The 19,964-nt window shown below is 49.7% G+C and overlaps 2 protein-coding genes across 2 annotated transcripts; one reads left to right on the top strand and one right to left on the bottom strand.

The window, feature by feature from the left end:
• Window position 1: 1 nt before the first annotated feature.
• On the bottom strand, window positions 2–11,467 carry KARS1 (lysyl-tRNA synthetase 1). Its single transcript, XM_055000365.1, has 14 exons — window positions 10,974–11,467; window positions 10,656–10,794; window positions 10,288–10,453; window positions 9,568–9,661; window positions 8,370–8,556; window positions 8,139–8,264; window positions 7,120–7,239; window positions 5,687–5,849; window positions 5,405–5,578; window positions 4,962–5,047; window positions 3,812–3,897; window positions 3,296–3,422; window positions 925–1,068; window positions 2–188 (listed from the first exon to the last, which is right to left on the bottom strand). Exons 1-14 carry the CDS (start codon window positions 11,042–11,044, stop codon window positions 102–104), a joined length of 1,770 nt encoding a protein of 589 aa, XP_054856340.1. The 5' UTR covers window positions 11,045–11,467; the 3' UTR covers window positions 2–101.
• On the top strand, window positions 11,359–19,280 carry TERF2IP (TERF2 interacting protein). The gene is given in 6 exon segments (XM_055000286.1): window positions 11,359–11,414; window positions 11,474–11,790; window positions 11,793–11,964; window positions 12,270–12,364; window positions 12,782–12,900; window positions 14,749–19,280. Coding segments are annotated over 6 exon segments (1,209 nt in total). The 3' UTR covers window positions 15,199–19,280.
• The last annotated feature ends 684 nt before the right edge of the window (window positions 19,281–19,964 follow it).

The following is a 19,964-nucleotide window of genomic DNA, read 5'->3' as shown; positions in this document are numbered from 1 at the left end:
GTAACAAAGGAAAGCCGGCCAGGCCCTTTATTCAGCACAGGGCAAACACAGCCACATTCAAGCCCAGACCAACACCCCCCCCCCCCTCTTCCTCTGCAGGGTCAGACTGAAGTGCCCTCCGCAGGGGCAGCAGGCTGGACCTCCTTCTTCTTGTCCTCGGGCTTCATGGCAGGGAACAGCAGCACCTCCTGAAACAGACAAGAGGGCACTGCTCAGAGCTGACGGCCCAGTTCCCATGAGAAGGCACCAGTCCCTGTCGTTTGATCTCCAGGCAGGGAACTAGGCCTGCCTGCGTCCCCCATCAGGTGTGAATCCTTAAGCAAGAAAGTTTGTTGACACAATGTAGGAAGCCATCCTTGAATTTCCTGTTTAAAATTTGCTGTTGGTTGCAACTGCCACAAAACTACTTGAGGCAGCTCATAAAATCATAGTTTAAAGTATCAATTACTGGGAGGGGGTCATTACCGTAATAAAAGATAAGGTAAAAATGGGGGACATGCACAGTAATGTGACTGGGCAAATAAAAACATTTTCACCTGGTGCCTAGAACTCAGCAAGCTAGAAATCGGACAAGCCACCACAAGGAGGGCGTTCCACAATCAAGGCCACCAGAGAAAAGGCCGTCCGTGGTCAGCACCCACCTCATTTCCCAAGGTAGGGGCACACAGGACAGGCAAACCATTTGTATGGGAGTAGCCAGTCCTTCAAATGCCTGATCTGTAACTGTTTAGAACTTTAGAGGTAAGAAGCATAACTTGGAACAGTACCTGGAAACAAACTGGCAGCAAGAATAATTTTTTTAGAACTGGCGAGAGGTACACTCTATTCCCAAAGTCAGTTAAAAATCTTAGTTAAACATAAGGCACTCAAGATTCTCAGTCCGCTCCACACACAGCAGGAATTTAGCCCCAAGGCACTGCACACCTTAATGTTGTTTGAGTCTGTAAGGAACATAGCAAGGCGGTCAATGCCCATGCCCCAGCCAGCTGTAGGGGGAAGCCCGTATTCAAGAGCTGTGCAGAAGTTCTCATCGATGAACATTGCCTCATCGTCTCCGGCAGCTTTTGCCTAGATGACAAAAGGAAAAAACAGGAAAGGGTTATCCCTGGAACACCCTCCCCCTCCCTTGCCAGCGTTTACAGACTGGTTTCAAGGCGACATGGTCGAAACAAAGCAGCTGCACTTGACCATCCGAGGCTGTAGAGTCACAGCCAGCAAACCGCCAGGCCTAATTTGAGCACAGGATGATGATGGACAAGGCCCACGGCCACCACAGTGGTTTCTGATCACGGTCTAGCCTCTGGGTGGACCAGCAGGGGCTGGATTTGGTAGGAAAAGTGCCAATTCCTGTATGTAAAGGTAACTTTCTTACTGGCTTTATAAAAGGTTCATCCCAGTGAAGCAAGGAAAGATCACACACTGCAAATCCCTTTCAGCAACACACAGGTGAAAAAAGAAATGCTCTTGGGTAAAATCAAAATTGTAGGAGGACGGCATAAACTGCACTGGACATATGAAGCCAGCGTATACAGAGTAAAATCATACAAAGCATGCACTACACCACCAAGCGATAGGTGCAAATGTGCAAGGGGGTACCTAATGGGGTTCTGTTTGCTTCTTTCTTCCTCCATTTTAATTAAAATAGCACATCTGTGGAATGCAGAAGGCCTCAATGCCCCTGATGTATGGAAGGAACACTCAATATGCAGCAAGCTTTGGGGGCACGGTAGTGGGGGGAAGAAAGGAAGCAACATCCAGAAGGGACGCTACCTCAGCTTCCAGAGCCCCAAGTTCAGTCAAACTTTAGCACAAAACCAAGAAATGGAAGCTTCTGCAAGCCTTGCAGGTGAAAAAGCAGGGGTAGTTCCTAACAGCACCAAGAGTGAATTCTTCAGGGCAACAGAAACAGGCAGCAGTCCAAGGTACTGTTGAGAGGGAACAGCTTAACATAACATAAGCAAACATAAGCAAAGCCATGTTGGATCAGGCCAGTGGCCCATCCAGTCCAACATTCTGTCACACACAGTGGCTAGAAATCCAGTGCCATCTAAAGGACTGTCAGTGAGGCCAGGACACCAGAAGCCCTCCCACTGCCTTCCTTCCAGCACCAAGACAACAGAGCACCACCTCCCCACAAAGAGAATACCATCTATCTCCTGTGGCTAATAGCCACTGATGGACCTCTGCTCCATATATTTGTCCAGTCCCCTCTTGAAGCTGGCAATGCTTGTAGCTGCCACCACCTCCTGTGGCAACGAATTCCATGTGTTTATCACCCTTTGTGTAAAGTAGTATTTTCTTCTATCTGTTCTAACCCGACTGCTCAATAATTTCATAGAGTGCCCACGAGTTCTTGTATTGTGAGAAAGGGAGAAAAACACATCTTTCTCTACCTTCTCTAACCCGTGCATTATCTTGTAAACCTCTATCATGTCTCCCCTCAGTCGTCTTTTCTCCAGGCTAAAGAGCCCCAAGCGCCTCAATCTTTCCTCATAGGGAAAGTGTTCCAACCCTTTAATCATTTTAGTTGCCCTTCTCTGTACTTTTTCCAGTGCTATGATATCTTTTTTAAGGTGTGGCGACCAGAACTGTACACAGTACTCCAAATGAGGCCTCACCATCGATTTATACAGAGGCATTATGATACCGGCTGATTTGTTTTCAATCCCTTTCCTAATAACCCCTAGCATAGCATTAGCTTCACTCCACAGCATGCCTCAGTGACATCCCTGTCCCTCCTGAAAGTCCAGAGGAGTTAGCCGTGTTAGTCTGTAGTAGCAAAATCAAAAAGAGTCCAGTAGCACCTTTAAGACTAACCAATTTTATTATAGCATAAGCTTTCGAGAATCAAGTTCTCTTCATCAGATGCCTGATCAAAACCAGTTTTGATCAGGCATCTGATGAAAAGAACTTGATTCTCGAAAGCTTATGCTATAATAAAATTGGTTAGTCTTAAAGGTGCTACTGGACTCTTTTTGATTTTCCTCCTGAAAGTGAATGTCTCATTCTTACCTGGGGTGGGAGGGAGAAAAAAGAGGCACGTTCTCCTGGCACTCAGCAGCCCACCTTCTGTTGCATTGCCTCAGCCCCCTGTGCCCTGAGTTCTGTCGAACTCTAGCACCAATCCAAGAAACTGATGCCCATGCAGGCCAGGCCAGTGACAATGCAGATGCGGAGACCCGTAAGGGGGGCAGAAACACTAGCACATGCGTGCACACGCACACCCCCCTGGCTCTCTGAAATACACAAGCCTGCCGTGGCTCAAGCGGGCAGGCTTCTTTGTCTGATTCTGCACCTTAGCCTGATCTTCAAAGAGCTGGCGCTGCCGAAAAGGGTCGTTCAGCTCTGTGTAGGCATTGCACACTTCTTTCTTCATCACAAAAAGCTCAAAGCGCTCCGTCAGCCCCTGCTGAAAGCGATGCCTATGAAGACACAACAGGAGAAGACAGGAGATCAGACGGTTCAATGCTGCTACTAAAGCTTCCACAGTTCTGCACAAGCCACCCCTCAGTTCTAAGCAGAGCGCACGTATCAAGTGTATTCTTTATATTGTCTCCATCAACAGAATTCATTCCCCTTCATTTAGCTGTGGGGAAAGAGCAAGAGTTTGAAGCCCTGCTACCTGAATATCTCACGATGCCCCCTACCACACTGCTTTTGAGATTTCCAAAGTATTTTCCACTAATCATCAATCCTATTTGAATTTTACAATCATAAAACAGTTGAACCTCTGAAAAATTATGAAGTACAACACAGCCCTTCCTGAACCATTCAAGCTTCTGGTCACGTATGCAGCTTTTCACATACTTACCATTTGGCCAAGGGACTCATGAGCTGGGGATGATCACAGATAAATGTGGGGTTGATGCACGTGACTTCCAAAAACTCCCCAACCAGCTGAAGCAAAAAAGGGAGGGGAAATCCTTCAGTTGAACTACTGCTCCGTAGTCTCGAGCACAAGATAGCGTCATTTGCAGCAGCAACCCGTCTCTGAGATCTTGACCACCTCCTCCCCTGCAGCCATCAAGCTCTTGCCCAAGAGAAGGGTCAGCTGCTGTTCTCCCGTTCACAGTTCTCAGAGTGGAGGTAGCACAGTGGCAAAGAGAACAAGCTACAGCTCAGGGCGTCCTGGCTCAAACCTGCCAGAACTCACTAGATGGCATAAGGCAACTCTTTGGGCTCGGAAGGGCGCAAGTTCAGCCCCCAGATGCTGCTTAGAAGGATCAGGTAGCAGGTGAGGCGAAAGATTCCACCGGGAGAGCCACTGCCAATCTGACCATGGTGGACCATTAGCCCGATTCAACATAAGGCGGCTTAATGACATTCTCTTTCTCCCTCAGCACCCCAAAAGCTCTGGCCTTCTTTACGGGGCTGTTGTAGGGATTACTAGCATGTATGTGAAAGTGTTCCGAGTAATGCTTGGTATTTATTAGGCAAGCAGGCAGTCACTTGACGGGAACTGGAATGTGACAGAACAAGTTCAGCCTGTCAGTTTAGCCCTTGGACCCGGATGCAGGCATTTTGCCTCATGACAAAAGTTCACCTAGCTGGGAGTCTCTGGAAAATGAGACCCTGAGAGCAGCCAGGAAGGTGGGGGGGGGGGCCTCCCAGAGCTTACGTTTGTCGGAAGCACAGAAGGAAGCAGGACTCTGAGGTTCAGTGGGGCAGACAGTGGGGCACTGCCTCAGTGGGGCAGACAGAAGGGCACTCCCACTAACCCCTTCTCTCTTCTCAATCAGCGCAATGGAGAAAGGAAGAGCCACAGTCTTAAGCTCTGGAAGGACTCCATGCTTCTGGCCCCAAGAGATCAAGCCCCAGACCAGCCCCCAGTCCCTGGACTACAGAAGCTTCCTGTCCTGAAGTCTGAAAGGCTCTGGCCAAAGCAAGCCTAGGTAGCCGGGACCCAGCCAGGTGCCCTCTTGGGAAAGAGAGCTTTATGGCTAGGGTCCACCTCCACTTACCTTATCAAGGAGCCTGGCAGTAGTCCGAGGTGGAGGGCACTCAACCCCTCTCTCTTCACAGACAGCATCGAAGAACTTGCGTGTCTCTGTGGACACAAAGCAGAGAGACTAACTGAAACCGCTGCTTGTATCCCTTCCCCGGCAAAACAAGGAGGAAGAGGAGAGTCAGCACCAGACACTGAGAATGGACACCAATGAGAAAACAGCAACTATCGCCTAGTCTCCAACTGGAACTCCAACACAGAGCCAGAAAAGCCATGCCAACAACCCTGGCTCTCCCAGAACACTGCCAGACAAGGCCTCCTAGGCCCAAGGACAGCGCCCCGGAAGTCACTGCACCTTTTTACACGTGCCCATCCTGGAACTCGTCAGGGAACGACAGCCACAGGAGGTGGGAAAAGAGGGAAGGAGCTGCAGAGGCAGTGCTGCTCGGTCCTCCTCACCTTCTGTCTCAAACTGGTCTGTACCAGGAAGTCTAAGGCCCAGCACTCTCTCCAGCTCATCCACCATTCTGATCCTTCGGAAGGGTGGTGTGAAATCTATTTCATGTGCCTGACCTTCTGGACCCTCAGGGTGATACATGACCTTGTAACCACCAGCGATTTGTTTCACCATCCCTGAAAAAAAAAGACGCACTTCATACTCAGACTGGTTTGTTCCCCACACGTATACAGATCCTCATTCAAGCCCCACAACCCTAACCCCCCACCCCCCAGGTTACCAACCTGAAAGCAACTGTTCAGTGATCTCCATCAAGTCATGGTAGTCCGCATAAGCCATGTAAAATTCACAAGTGGTGAACTCTGGGTTGTGTGTTAGATCAATGCCTTCATTTCGGAACTGGCGCCCAATTTCATAGACCCTATCCATTCCTCCAACCACCAGCATCTAAAACACACAAAGCCATTTGGTCTCCCCTCACGAAGAGATACAGAATTGCTCCCAAGAGAATCTAAGAACTACCTGATGAGAGGACAAACCTTAAAGAGCTCCTCTCTTATCAGGCTCCTTCACATGAATGTGCCTCAAATGGCAGGCCACTCCTGTAGGACTCAACAGGAACCACCGATAACTCAGGCAAGCCCCCAAGTTCTTTTTCTTGATACAAGACTGAACTGGGACAGCATCTGGGGCTTCGATTCGCATGCAAGGAATTCTGAATTTTGCCAGTGTAGAGGGGCTGCTGTAGGAAGCGCTCTCCATCCCAACACACACAGAACTTAAGAAGCAGCAATCAAACAAGCAGTGGAACCAATGATCAGGCCCATGTGTGGTCTGACTAGCTCTGTGCTGAAACACTAACTTACTTTAAAAGGTAAACTGCAAGCCCTGACTGATTCACCTGTGTCTTGGACTAGGTAAATGCCCCGTTTCTGCTTCCTGGTGGCTTGGCACCACCTTTACCACTTCAGGGAACACTCTTAATCTCTATGTTAAGAGGGAAAGACGAATAAGGGTCCAGCCTTGTCTTGGACTGGATATTTCAGCTTTCTAGCAAGCCTGGGGTGCCTTCATAATATGGTGATGTGTGTATATGCCATCAAGCTGCAACTGACTTATGTCAACTCCTCATGGGGCTTTCAAGGCAAGAGACCTTCAGATGTTGATTACTATTATCTGCTTCTGTGTTGCAACCCTAGACTTCCTTGGTGGTCTCCCATCCATGTACAAGCCAAAGCCGACCCTGCTTAGCTTGCAAGATTTGATGAGAACAGGCTAATTTGAGCCCTCCGATACGGCATTACACTTTTCATTTTTCAAAAGAAGTGGGGAAAATTATTTCTAGTTTTAATATCAAATGTTAGGGGTCTAGCTCACTAGAAAGGGCCATAACAATTTCAGTATTCCTGCCAGTTGGTGAGTGAATGAGACCAAAGCTTCCTCACATTTAGCCTCCCCAAACCTCTTTTCATTATTTACATGTTTACCAACCATAATCTTGAGTACAGACTTTATTCCATATTAGGAAGTGGTTTTTGTTTTGGTTTTTCAACTCTTTGCACAGATCAAATCTTGCTGTTATTTGTTGAACAAATCCCTCAAATTGTGCAAGAATTTCTTAACCATTGTCACCTTGCCTCAGGTTGTACATTACTATTCTTTGGCCTCCAAAGCATCCTGCCAAGCAAAACACTGCCTGCTCAATCTGACATCTCACCTTGTGATAGAGCTCCGGTGCTATCCTCATGTACAGATTCATGTCCAGTTCATTGTGGTAGGTGACGAAAGGCTTTGCCACGGCCCCACCAGGGATGATGTTCATCATGGGTGTCTCAATCTAGCCAAGAGATGGAGGGGAAGCCACAATGAATCTGCTCTCTCCTGTCACAACCACAGTCCCTGGCTTCCAAGGGCTCTACACAAAAGGGCTGGCCCTCGGGTCTTGAGAGAGAAAGGCCTCTCTAGGCCTTTTTTGTATTTCACCGATCACAAGATAGAAGAAAGAACAACTATTATCCTAAAAGCTCTTTCCGTTCAAAGCCTTTATGACCAAGGTCTTTATAACCAAGCATGTGAAACAGTCGTAACAAAATCTGCCAAGTCTCCCAATAGCTCCAAAATTGACAGCTACCTGTACATGTGCATTCTTTCTGGTAGCCCCCACCTTATAGAGCAGCCTACCTGAAGAGGTCAGGAAATCTCCCACTCACCTGACTTTCCCCAAACAATGCAAAAATGAATTAATTCAAGAAGGATTTTTTTTACCCAAACAGGCGGGTTATTCTGTAAGGGTCTCAAAAAGATGCCTCAGTGTAGAGACACGGGGTCCGTAGACTTTACTACCATGATTGTAGGCTATCTATGGCTTTGGGTGTGATCCCACTGGCTGGTTTAATGCTGTTTAATGTATCAGTCACAGACTTGCTTGTGCTCTGTTTCAACATTTCTTCAACTCTGCACTGGAGTTCTGCTGTTGTTAATGCTTTGCAAATTTGCATTTATACACCCTATAACATTGTTTATCAAAATGTCCTTGAAGCTGACTGTACTAACTCAAACTGTGTGATCTACTTTCAGTCTCAATGAGAAAGGCAGGCTACAAATAATGCTAATAATAAATGTGTTTATTGAGCCCAAAGCAGAACTGAATCAAAACAAAACAAAACATTCCCGCAGGAATGAAATCCAAAAGACAGCAAACCATATCCAAGGCGTCATGGGAGAAGGAACACTTACCTCCAAAAACCCCAGCTCATCTAGGAAATTTCGAATGTATGTTATAATCTTTGCCCGGACAATAAACTTTTGCCTCACAAAATCATTAAGAATTAAATCCAGGTACCTCTGCCGAAATCGGGTTTCCTGAAAATAATGTCAAAGTTTAAAACACAAAACAACAGACCAAAGAAAATTTAAGGAGATTAAGATATTCTTTGAATATCCCAGACACCCATCTTGAATTAATACCTTGTCTTTGAGCCCAAAATGAAGATGAGGCAGCATATGAAGACATGGAGAAAGCAAGGTGATTTCAAAAGGAATTATGCTCAACTCCCCTTTCTTTGTCTTGCCAGGGTTCCCCTGAACTCCAATAATGTCTCCACGGCGAAGCTTGTTGTTAATACACAGATATTCTTCTTCAGATTTGTAGTTTCTGCAATTTAAAAACAGTCAATCACAGGACTTGTAGGAACAATCTTGACCAATGGACAAAGGGACATTCTGAATTTGTCAAGAAAGCACAATGGGATGAAAAGGTTTTTTTAGGTAGGTATTTACGTGTGCCACCCTAACACTTGTCAGTTAACAGATTAATATTTGCACATCAGAATAAGAAACACAAAAACAGTGTAACAATATCAGTTATCCGCATGGGCTACATCAAGAGAATATTCAGTAGCACGCAGTGGAAGCACAGGGACATATATTTATACTCGCAACCTTCTGGTGAAATGGACAGGTGCTTTAAGAGATGAGCTATACAACTGCATGATGTTTTCCCAAGACCTCTCTTTGTACCTGTTGTGAGCAATGCCCATGATCATTGTACATCCTCCCCCAGAGATGACCGGAATTACACGGTCTCACATTATGGCAGGGTACAAATGAGATGCCGCTGAGAGTAAATGATGATACTATTCTGATTGAGAGACAATTTCTAAACCAATCAAATTTGTGAAGGATGGAAGACCATGAGAACTTGCTACATATACGTTTTGTAGCCTACCAAATAGTTCTACATAACAACAGACAGACTATAGGAAGAAATTAGGAAATTTATGACTCTCAATCAACACATGGTGATCCTGGAATGAAATGAAACTTGGCATATCATAAGTTAGCACCATCTCATAACTGCCACACATGCAGGGGAGGGGGATGGCAATGGAGAACTTTCAGAATACCAATTCTGTAATTTACTTATTTTCCTTTCCATCACGCCCAGTCTCTTAAGACCCAGAAAAGCAAAAATTAAACTCACAATAAGAATAACTGCTTAAGCTCTTACAAGGCCTGTAATTTTATTTATTTATGTCATTTATAGTCCCCCTTTCTCACTGAGACTCAAGGCAGATTACACAGTACGAGCTTAGTATAATCAGCATCAAGAACATTTCTATACAGTATATCAAGTACATTTCCATACAGTGTCAAGGACATTTACCTGGAGTTTGCCATGACCTGCAACTTAACTCCCTCTCCACGAAGATCGTAGAAGATGAGCTTCCCTCCAGAGGCACGTTTTGCATGGATCCGACCTAAAGAACAAGGTACAGCAGGACAAAGAAGTCTTTCTCATACGCACAACAGAAACAGCATCATAGTCAAAGGATAGGACAAAAAAAGAAGCAACATTGTTGGAGTAATCAAAATATTTATAGGAGAGAGTACAGCTCAATGGTAGCGTACCTAGTTATGCATGTAGGAGATCCAAGTTTCTGCCTGACATCTGAAAAACAATCCTTCCTCTCCACAACCCTGAAAAACTGGTGCTAATTCAAACGCAAAGCAGGTGGTTCAATAGTCTGACTTGGCAGAAGGCAGCTTTGTGTGTCCTTATGTCTTCAAAACCATGCGCTACTGTGAGAGGTGGCTGGTTCATACAAGCAGCATATCTACCTTTCTATCAAACCTTTACCACAGGCTAATCTCACAGAGGTTAGAAACTGAAGGGCAAGAGTGTGAGGCCTCCACATGGCTCAGGGCAGCTGCCCAGAGGTTTCTGAAGGGCTTCCCGGTGGTACAGAAGTTCCACTGCCTTCCCTCATGATTATCATGTCAACGCCAGAGGAGCCGCCTGTACTCCTCTCAAAGCGCCACATTAATCCACCACTACTAGGGGGAAGCTTGTCCATCACTCCCTTCCGGGAAGGTCGGCCTTTACCTGCCACTCTCACGGTGACATCACCCAGGTGGTCCCCGGCCTTCAGGTGGCTGTACTTCTCGATGAAGTCGGCGAGGGATAGATCCACGCAGAACTTGTGTGGGTAGGGATCTTCCGGAGTGCCCTTCAGCAGCTGGATGGCCTGGCTCCGAATTTTGTAATATTGCTGCCACAACAAGGGAGACGAGGATCCTTTACAGCGTTCAGCACACAATTGTTCGACGACAGGAATCGGGGAGGCGGGGGGCAGGTCACCCACCCCCAGCCCGCACCTCCGAGGGAGACCCGCCGCCGCCCTAACCCTCGGCCCGCCCACGCGGCTTCCGGGGAGTCCGGCCCTTCGCCCGCGGCGCCCCGGCCGGGCTCACCGTGGGGTCCAGGGCGTCCTCGTCGGCGGGGGCGCCGCAGGCGGGGTCCGGCGGGGGCGGCGGCTTCTCGCCCGGCTCCCGCTGCTTCGCCTCCTTGTCGGCCGCCTTCCTCTCGGCCTTCAGGCGCCGCTTCAGCTCGCTGCAAGAGAGCGCCGCGTCAGGCCCTGCGCGCCGGCCCGCCCCGCTCCCCCCTCCGCCAGCGAGGGACCGACCTCGGCTGCCCGCGAGGGGCCTGGCTGCAGCCGCGGAGCGCCAGAGGCCGGCCCGCACCAGCCGGGCCCAGCCGAGCATGGCGGGCGGGCGGGCGGGCGGACTCACTTCTTGCTGAGGCGGGGCTCGGCCGGCGCCGCCTCCCCCCCCGGGAGCCCCCTCGTGGCGGGCGCCGCCATCTTGCCGGCAGGCAGCGCAGGGCCGAGGCGGAAGCGCGTCACCCTCAGCGCCGAGTACTGCGCCTGCGCAGAAGGGCCGCCGAGGCCTCCTTCGGTTCCTGATTGGGCGCCCGGCCGAGGGCTGCTGAGGCTGCGCACTGCGGCCTGGTGGCGCCTGCCGCTCCTCTGCCCGGCCCGCCTCGCCTCAGCGGAAGCGCCGTGGCGCAGGAGGCCCCGCCGGCCCTCCCGCCGGAAGTCTCCGGGCCCTCCTGGGCGGCGCCGCGCTGCGCTGCGCTGCGCTGAGGGAGCGGCGGGCGCTGGGCCCTCCCCGGCTGATGCCGCCCCCCGGCCCGCCTGCCCCGGCCCGGCTCCGCCCTGAGCGGCGCTCCCGGTGCGGCCCGCCGCCGCCTTCCCGGTTCGGAACTCGTTTGGACCGCGGCGCTTCCTGAGGTGTGTGGCCCGGCCCGAGCCCCCCGCGCCCGCCGCCGAACTGGCCTCTGTCCCCGCCGGGCCGCGGCTGCTCTTCCGGCGGGAGGAGGGGCGCGCCGCGCGTCTCTACCTACCTGCGGCCAAGGCCGAGCTGGCGCCCCTAATCCGGGCCCGGGGCGGGCAGCTGTGCCGCCTGCAGGAGCCAGGCGCGGTGCTGCTGGGCGGGCCGGGGGGGGGGGCGCCGGCGGGGCGCTTCGTCTCCACCCGCTACACCACCGACTGCGTGCGGGAGGGCCGGCGCCTGCCCCTGGAGCGCTACCGGCTGCGGCCTCCCGCCCCTCCGCCGCGGGGAAGCGGGTCCTGGGCGGCCGCCTGCCCTTCACGGAGGCCGAGGACCGGGCCATCCTGCGGCGGGCGCGTGGCAGGGGCAGGCGCGGCGGGACCGCTATCTCAAGCAGCTGCGCGGCAGGGAGGCGGCCGGCCGACCCGGAGCCCGTCCCCCGGGGGCAGTGGTAAGGGAAGCCCCGGGCCAGGGCTTGCCCTCGCGGGGCAGCGCGGCCGGCTGTCTGGGATGGCCCTGGCCCAGCCTTTGTGTGTCTCTCTTTGTGCTTGTGAGGTTGATGCAGGAAACTCGGCCCTCATTCCACGCAGCCGCATCCTCTCAGGGGTTCTGCCCCTTTCAGGGTTGCCTGGAATGTCATCTCCCCGGGGGTCTTCCCTCCCTGGTCTCCCCTGCTTCCATTCTCCGTGCACCTTGCCTCTGGAGGTCCTGCCCTTTAGGTCCCTTAACTCCCAGGATCCCTGCCTGTCCCTTCAGCTCCTCCTATCCCGAGGGCTTCTGTGCTGGTTTTTTCCTGGCCAGGCTGACCTTTTGTATACATCACAAAAGTTTGCCTTATCTTGTACAGAATGGTAAGAAATCCATTTAGTCAGTTAGTTAATTTATACTAGAGCTTTCTCCCCAGTAGAGAAAGCAATTTTCAGTGTTTTTCTTGACTTCATTTTATTCTCACCACAATCCTATGAAGTAGGCTAGGCTGACCTAAGGTCAGTCAGAAAGTTCCACGGCAGAGTTTGGAGAGTTGCGTATGGTGGTCTCCCAGATTGACACGCTAACCGCTACATCACACTGACTCTCACAGGAAATCCCATGGCCCACTTATTAAACTTTCTTGGCCTGCGAACATCAGCTGGGTGACGTCTCCAGATTCCCTTGTATCTTCTTCACTGTTGTCTGGTTTAGGAACGTTTTACCACAGCCTCAACATGAGAGTGGCAACTGAAGTTTGAAATCTGTTTTTTCATGGTGAATGCTCCTGTCTTTAACAGCATCACAAAGAAGGCAAGCAATGGAAGTACCCCAGCAAGAGGATCAAAGGCATGCAGTTAGAGCGTCAAAGGCCCCTAGCATTTTCCAGGAGGCTAATCAAGAATTTGAAGGCAATGAGGTACAGATGGGTCGGTTCTGCTTTTGTATTTGATGTTTCAGCCTGTGGTCACTGTAAATTTTTTGGTATGCTGAAAAGCCTTGCTATTTCCACCTTCCATCACAGGAAAAAGTGTCAAACTCCAGGAATAATCTAATTGCCCTCTTTGGTACCTTCTTTACAGCATACCTTTTGAGAGCTGGATGATCAGAGCAGATCAGTGCCCACACACCATAAATGAGTATAGTGGAATTGTGGTATTTGCTGCTTTATTTCTGGTTCTTTCCATGTAATAATGACACACACACACACACACCCTGCATCATATGGTGCCAGCATTACGAGGAGATTTCTTCACCAGCCCCACAATAATTTTCTAGAGTTGTTTTGCCCCAGCTGGTGTCCCTTTTAAGGTATGCTGAATTCCATCTGCCGTTTTCTTGCCTGATTATCCACTTGTTACACTTATGTGCACTTTACCATATAGACTAAATAGTCAAGTAAGTCAAAATATAGAAACATGAGTGTTATTATTTCCATAGGTTCTGTATTTTATGTTTGAAGGAGCTGCAAAAGGTGTGTTTCTTTGGAAGCTCATTTTATGAGCAAAATGGTGAATCTTTCATTTCTGTTTGGTCTCCCCCCCCCCCCCATCTTCCAACCTGCACCTGGTATTTAGCTATCAGCTACCTTCTCTTTCTGGTTTGTCAGTCTTTATTGCACAACATACTGATAATCACTCAGTCAGTTGGGAGCCACGGTTCCCCAGTGCCCCATTATTTTCTGCACATTCAAGAAACGTCGTCGAGTGGAGCTGGTGGTTGACAGCAGCACCTTAAACAGCTGTTTCTAGAGGATGGGTAAGCTGCAAGCCCCATCCATGCCAGGGATGCAAATGAAGGGCCCATCAACCTCCTCTGCAGTTTCAGTGCTCTCATGCCAGTGCCTAGGCAGCAGCCAGGAGGAGGCCAAGCTGGCCACAGAGAAGAGAGAACAAAACCTCCACCGTGGCTACCATGGAAGAAGAGTGAAAGCCAGGTGGTGGAAGCGGTGATGGCTTTCCTCCCTCCCACTGTGTCCAGCTTGCTCTCCCACAGCTGGGTGCCTTGGCAGCCGCCACCTTTGTTCAGTTATTGAGCCTTCTGCTGTGGAAAGGGTGAGAAGGCGAAGAGGGAAGCAGAAGGCATGCCAGCTCCCCAGGTGTTGTCGCAGCTGGCTGTGCTGGTGACAGGAGGCTTCCCAGCCTCCTGGCTGGCTCAGAGCAAGCTTCTGCAGTGGGAAGCCCGGAACTCTCAAGTCACTTCCCTGGCTGCTTTCTTGCTCTCTTGCCGGCACAAGGCAGAGGAACTTTGGGCATTCATTCCCACCTGAGCTGCCAGCCATGTGCCAGGGGAAAAACAGGGAGACCGCACGGAAGTGAAGGGCTTCCCATGGCAGGATCCCGCTGTGAGCCAGCCGGCAGCCACATCCTGGAGCCTCCCTTCAGAATGTTCGTGGTCCAACTCGAGCAGGTTCCTGCAGAGGAAGCTTCGGAGTGTTCCCTTTCCTTCTGCCTCTGCCGCCTCCCTCCTGCCTCCAACACGAGGCCGAGCAGGTTCCTGCAGCTCCTGGCCAGGCCCGAGTGGGCTCTTCAGAGGAAAGACCAGTGGCCACCCATCTTTCTCCTACAGCAGATCAGGCATATGGTGGTTTTGTGATTGTTCTGGTTGATAGTCATTACGAGTGTGGCTCTCTGTGAGCCCTGTCACAAGTATCATGGGTGCAGCCTATCCTGGGGGGAAGGGGCTGACAGCACTGTTCCAAACCCCATCAAGAAGTTACCTCTCTGGGATGCTCACCCTGAAATGTTCTTCCTCTGCTCCTTTCCAGTGGGAAAGCGAGAGCACTAGCCCTTCAGGGAACACTCTTCCGAATCACACTGATCCCAGAACATCCATGAGTCCCAAAGTCCAGGTGATAGAGGTGATGTCCAGTGAAGATTCTGCTGTCCCTCAAAGCCAGCCCTTGGAGGAGGAGGACCAGCCTTCAGAGCACTCTTCTGAGCCGGCGGTGATGGCAATTGAAGACATGAAATGTTTCATGGAAGAGTTTGGTGTGGATCTGGCAACTGTGACTCAAGCTTTTCTTAAAACCAGTGGGGAAGTCGCCGCTGTGGCCCGTTGTCTGAAGAGTGGCCCACATGCTGATGGCTGCCCCCCTCTTTGGAGCAGGCAGGATGATGAAGAATTGCTGAAGGGTGACCCTCATCTCAGAAGCAAGCTAATCGCCAGATATGGAGCAGAGAGCGTGAACAGACGAGTGGCCTTCAGAAAGAGCTAGCTTGTGGAAAGGGTGGTTTGATTTGTGGAGTATCAAACGGCAGAGCATTAAACTCTCCTTTCTGACATGCGTTTCCTTTTGAGGATGCAGTAGGCAGCCGTGCCAGATGCCAAGGCCAAGAACTTGCATCTCAGTCTCTGTCTAAACTGAAACTAAATGGCTGTTCTGACAGAGAGGGCTTCCATTCAACTGCCAGTATTTAAAGGCTGTTCCCACCCCACCCCCTTTAGGTTATTTCTTCTCATTATGAGTGCAGCTGGTTATCTTTGATCGGGTTGTGATCCGCTCTAAGCCTGCATTGTGGGGAGAGCAGACTATACATCTAATAAATAAAAATAAATAAAATTTGAGCAGGCAATAAAACTGTCCACATTTTTCCTCCCTTCACAGTATTGAGCCACAGCTGTGTTTGTTACCACTGGCAGTTGCGTGTTGCGTGCCTTTATCCATCGTATGAGCCTCTGGTTTGAGTATGAGTCTCTGGCTTATATGTGCCAAAGAGTTTAGAAAGCATTTTTTTCTCATTCATCCAGGGTCCACAGCCTACAGGTGCTCGAATTCCTAGAGCATAGTGTTTCAAGTACTGCCACACTATTTGCTGCCCACATTTAGTAGCCTATTTTTTCTGTATTCAGACAGTTGGCTTAAATTGGCACTTGCTCATTTCTCAGTACTTGCTGGAAGACAGACCCAAAAAGAGTTTTTCATCTTCCTCTCCCCAAACCTTTCCAGAATTTTGGCCTCCCTCACTGCCTGTTCTCAGTTATACCTGTTTTTCTTCACTAACCTGCCTCAGGGTCTTGCAGAAGCCTCAATTGGATTGGGAATGTGGAGAGAAAAGGCCTGTGCAAGACAGCCCTTTCCTCTTCTATAAGAACTGGATACTCTTGCTCCCTGGAGGAGGACTTCTAGTCTGGCCTGTGGCAGGAAAGTCTGGCACATGTTCCCTCCTTTACAGGGCTTTAACAGCTGTTGAGGCCCCCAAACCAGACCCAGTAAGGAGAACATGGAATACAGAAACAGAAACAATCGTTCTCTTCAGACCAGGGAAGGCCACTTTCAGCCTCTGGTGATACTCAAGTAAAACATCCCAGTGGGCAGCCTGGAATCTTCCTTGAATAGGCAAAAAGGATGTAAGATGGCTGGTGGAAATGGAAGGCCCCTAGAAGCCTTCTTGCCCGCGTGCTGTGATGCTGTATAGTTACCTTAGTCATAGTCACCTTAGCAACATCCACTTAACAGGCACCATGTGCCATTTGTCCTTCATGCAGGTAGTTAATGGACTGTTGTCAGTAGTGTGGGCATGATGCTGAAGTCAGCACACACGGGGCAGAGATGGTTTCTGGTGGCTAAACATATTAATTGTGGCCAAATTGCCTAGTCTGAAACTTAAAAGGCTGATGCATCAAGTTAAATTCAAGTGAAAAACGGTACCTGTGACAGACTATTGATTTGTTTTATACTCACAAGATGCCATACATCCATAACAGCTCCAAGGTGGATTTCAATAAAAACAAGTGAGAACAAGTCATAGTTCTAAAAAAAATCCAGAAAGGAACAGCAGGACCATCGAAGCCTAGCATCAGCAAAACCACAAACCATAGCAAAAATATCTCACTTCAACTTAGTCGTTGAAGGCATGAGGAAAAGGGCGAGTGTCACCAACCTCCAGAGAGAGAGGAGAAACCCCCCAGGGAAGAAGCCTGCCAGCCTAGCCTAGCCCCCACAACTGATAGTGCCCCGTGTAGGGCTTACTTGACACATCTTAGTGTACAGGGATAGCAGCTCCTATAGAGAAGACATCCCTGGGGTAGTTGGGCCCAGACTATTCCTGGGCTTTAAAGGTTAAGAGAAGCAACTTGAAAACAGAACTGACAACCAATGAAGACGCTTAAAAACAAAATAGATGTTCTGTAGGCACAACAGTTAAACCTTTCAGCAAACAAATTCTGAATCAACAGAAGTTCCTAGTCCGTCTTCAAGAATAGCCCCATATAAAGTCCATTGCTGCAATCCAATATAAAAGTTTATTTCAAAAAAATATCTCGCAGCCAGATCCTAATTTCTGGTAGTAGGACTGTTAGCTGGCATATCAGCCAACACTGAAGAAGGTACTCCTGTCCACAGCTGCAGCCTGATCATTCAGGAACAGAGCGGGCCCATGGGGGGGGGGGCAACAGCAAGCATTTTCCAGCCAAATAGTTGATTGAGCCTCATATGTTTTTTATTCTCTCTTGACTACAACTACTTTGTGGAGGTCACAGCTCTGTCTAGATCTGGTGGGAAAGAGAAATAGAGCTGAATTTCACCCCAGAGCTGATCTGGAGCAGCTTGTAAAAGGACAAACACTAGAGGTCAAACTGGAGTATAGCAGAGATGCAGGGGCAGAGGTGAGAGTTGTAAATGGAGGTTTGGTATAGTCTGTAGGTAAGGATCCATTTGGCTTCCATGGTATCGTTTTATCCACAAGCGCTTGGTCGGTATCAGCCCTACTTGAGAGCAATTCCTACTTTCCTCATATTACTTGGGGGGTGAAGACATTTCTTGTGACATTAACAACCCTTCCTTATCAAATCAAAGAAACGGAGCCCTTTCAGGAACTGATGAATGAATAGAGGTGGCCGCAGCACTGGCCCGTGCCAGCTTCCTCATTGTCCCCTCCCCCCAGTGCTACAGGCAGGTCATGGAAGGAAAGACTTCAGCGGTGCTATAGTGATGGGGATTTTCTTGTACAGGTTGATCAAGATTTGTATGAAATATGAACTCTTATCCAGGGGTACTGCCTATCAGAGTTAGTCAGTTCATTGTAGATGGATTAAAGAGGCTTAGACACTTGATAGGATTGCTGGTTACAACGGCAAAAGTGGATTAATTTTCATGGGTTCTCAAACATCAGTTTATGCGTGAACCAAGGCACAGACAAGAGTTCCTCTTTTGAAAAGAAGCAGAGTTCAGCTGCTAAAACAGATTATGCAAAAAGAAGTCATGTTGGAACCCTGAAGACTAACAGATTTATTGAACTGTAAAATGGAGCTCACTTCATTTAATGTGTGCAATAACTCTCAATCACGAGGATGCATGAACCAAGGGTCCAAAGGCCGTGAAATGCAAGAGGCTCAGTTCATGACATTTGTGCGTGAAACTCATCTATTGGATCAACACAACATGCACAGCATGCCTTCTGGATCAACGCAAAGTGGCAGAACACAACTAGTTCTCATGGTGCCTTGTCAAGTCCTTGCCAAGATCTTGAAGGACTGCAGCCATCTCGGGCCATGGGACCTCTCCTCTGCATGCCGTTCCCAGTCTAAAACAGTTGCCAGGATCAATCTACCAACCACCAGTGCTGGGCCAGGGCCCAGGCTGCAGTGAGACCAGAGAGCTCGGCTCCTCCACGTCCGTTCAAGCAGAACTCTCTTATAGAGCCCCACAATGCCAGCTGCACCATCAGGACTCGTTCACCTGCTGTCCTCCCACACATCATATACGCAGTGATCTGTCAACAGTGGTCTCCTGCTATCTCCGTCTTGGCATAAGCAGACCCCCATTTGATTCAGAGGTGGGGGCCTGCAAGAGAGCTGAACGCTCTGTTGCTGACCTCAACAGCTTCATTTTTCAACAGAGGAATGTCAAAGGGAAACTCCAACAAGAGACTGCTGAATTGCAATCAGACCTATGAATAGATCATATTAACCAGGGCTGAAAAAGAGGCAACACATTGCTTAACCACCACTTAAAGTGCAATCTAAGAAGAGTTACTCCAGTCTAAACCCATTGACTTTGGGCTTAGACTGGAGTAACTCTTCTTAGGATTGCATTGCTAGAGTGATAATGAGGTAACCAATGGTATCACCAATTGCATCTCTTGAGAATAGTCATTTTGCTTACGTTGTATACTTTTAGAATTTTGTACACAAATGTAACCAACTCAGCCTCTGCAGATCATAGCCTTTTAACCCTCTGCTTATGATTATGTATGTATGTATACATGTAACCTGATGAATGGGATTTGTGACAAAGGCCGTTCTGGCCTGTAAAAGTATCTGTTTTAAAAGTGCCACAAGGCCCATTTTCATTTTTCATGCAACAGGCTAATGTGTCTTCCTCCACTTCAGCGGGTGAGAGTTTTTATATGATATTCTTACATCTGTTTCTTACACAGTGTCTGATAGGTAATGGTGGAGGGGGGGCGGGGGGAATTTCAAGTGGCAGCTGCAGCCAGAATGCATTTTAATTTAAAGGGCAGTGCAATCCTAAGGAGGGCGGGGAAAGTGAATAGGAACCAAACTAAGCCTTGCGACAGTGGATCTGGCCTCTACGTCGGTGTAAATGGTCTTCCATCAGCGGTGCTACGAGGCGCTGGGCTGCCGCCGGCGCAAGCAAGAGGCAGCCTGGCGCAGGCGGAGAAGCAGCGTAGAGCCCTGCGTCGGCGCAGGATTGGGCGGGGGGAGGGCGTGGCCGGAGTTCGCTCCCTAAGCCCTTCCAGAAGCGGGAATGCCCACAGTGGCGCAAAAGAGCTACGCCAAGAAAAAACAAGGCGTAGCCCTTTGGCACCCATGGAACGGCAAAAACCCAGCCCCCTCTCCGAGCGCCCCGCCCCGCCCCCGTGGCCCGAAGGAGCATAGGATGGGAACTATCATAGGGATCAATCAGCGTGCGCTCCCGGCATGGACGAGCTCTCCTCCCCGCACCCAATCACCCGCGAATGCATCCTATAAAACATCTGGCTGGCGCCGCCCACACTCTTCAGGTAAGTGAGCACATGG

This window comes from Eublepharis macularius, chromosome 16 (assembly GCF_028583425.1).
Source record: "Eublepharis macularius isolate TG4126 chromosome 16, MPM_Emac_v1.0, whole genome shotgun sequence".
In the NCBI taxonomy this organism is placed as follows: Eukaryota; Metazoa; Chordata; class Lepidosauria; order Squamata; family Eublepharidae; genus Eublepharis; species Eublepharis macularius.
The sequence above is the reverse complement of the archived record's forward strand: the minus strand, read 5'-3'. Positions and strand labels throughout refer to the sequence as shown.

Bases quoted from the DNA above. Each gene is read 5' to 3' on its own strand.
- KARS1 (XM_055000365.1), bottom strand. From the start codon at position 11,044: ATGGCGGCGCCCGCCACGAGGGGGCTCCCGGGGGGGGAGGCGGCGCCG. The intron at 8,265-8,369 runs GTATTAATTCAA...CATTATTTTCAG, and splicing joins ATTTTGGGCTCAAAGACAAG to GAAACCCGATTTCGGCAGAG. The intron at 189-924 runs GTGTGCAGTGCC...TGTCTGTTTCAG, and splicing joins CAGACTCAAACAACATTAAG to GAGGTGCTGCTGTTCCCTGC.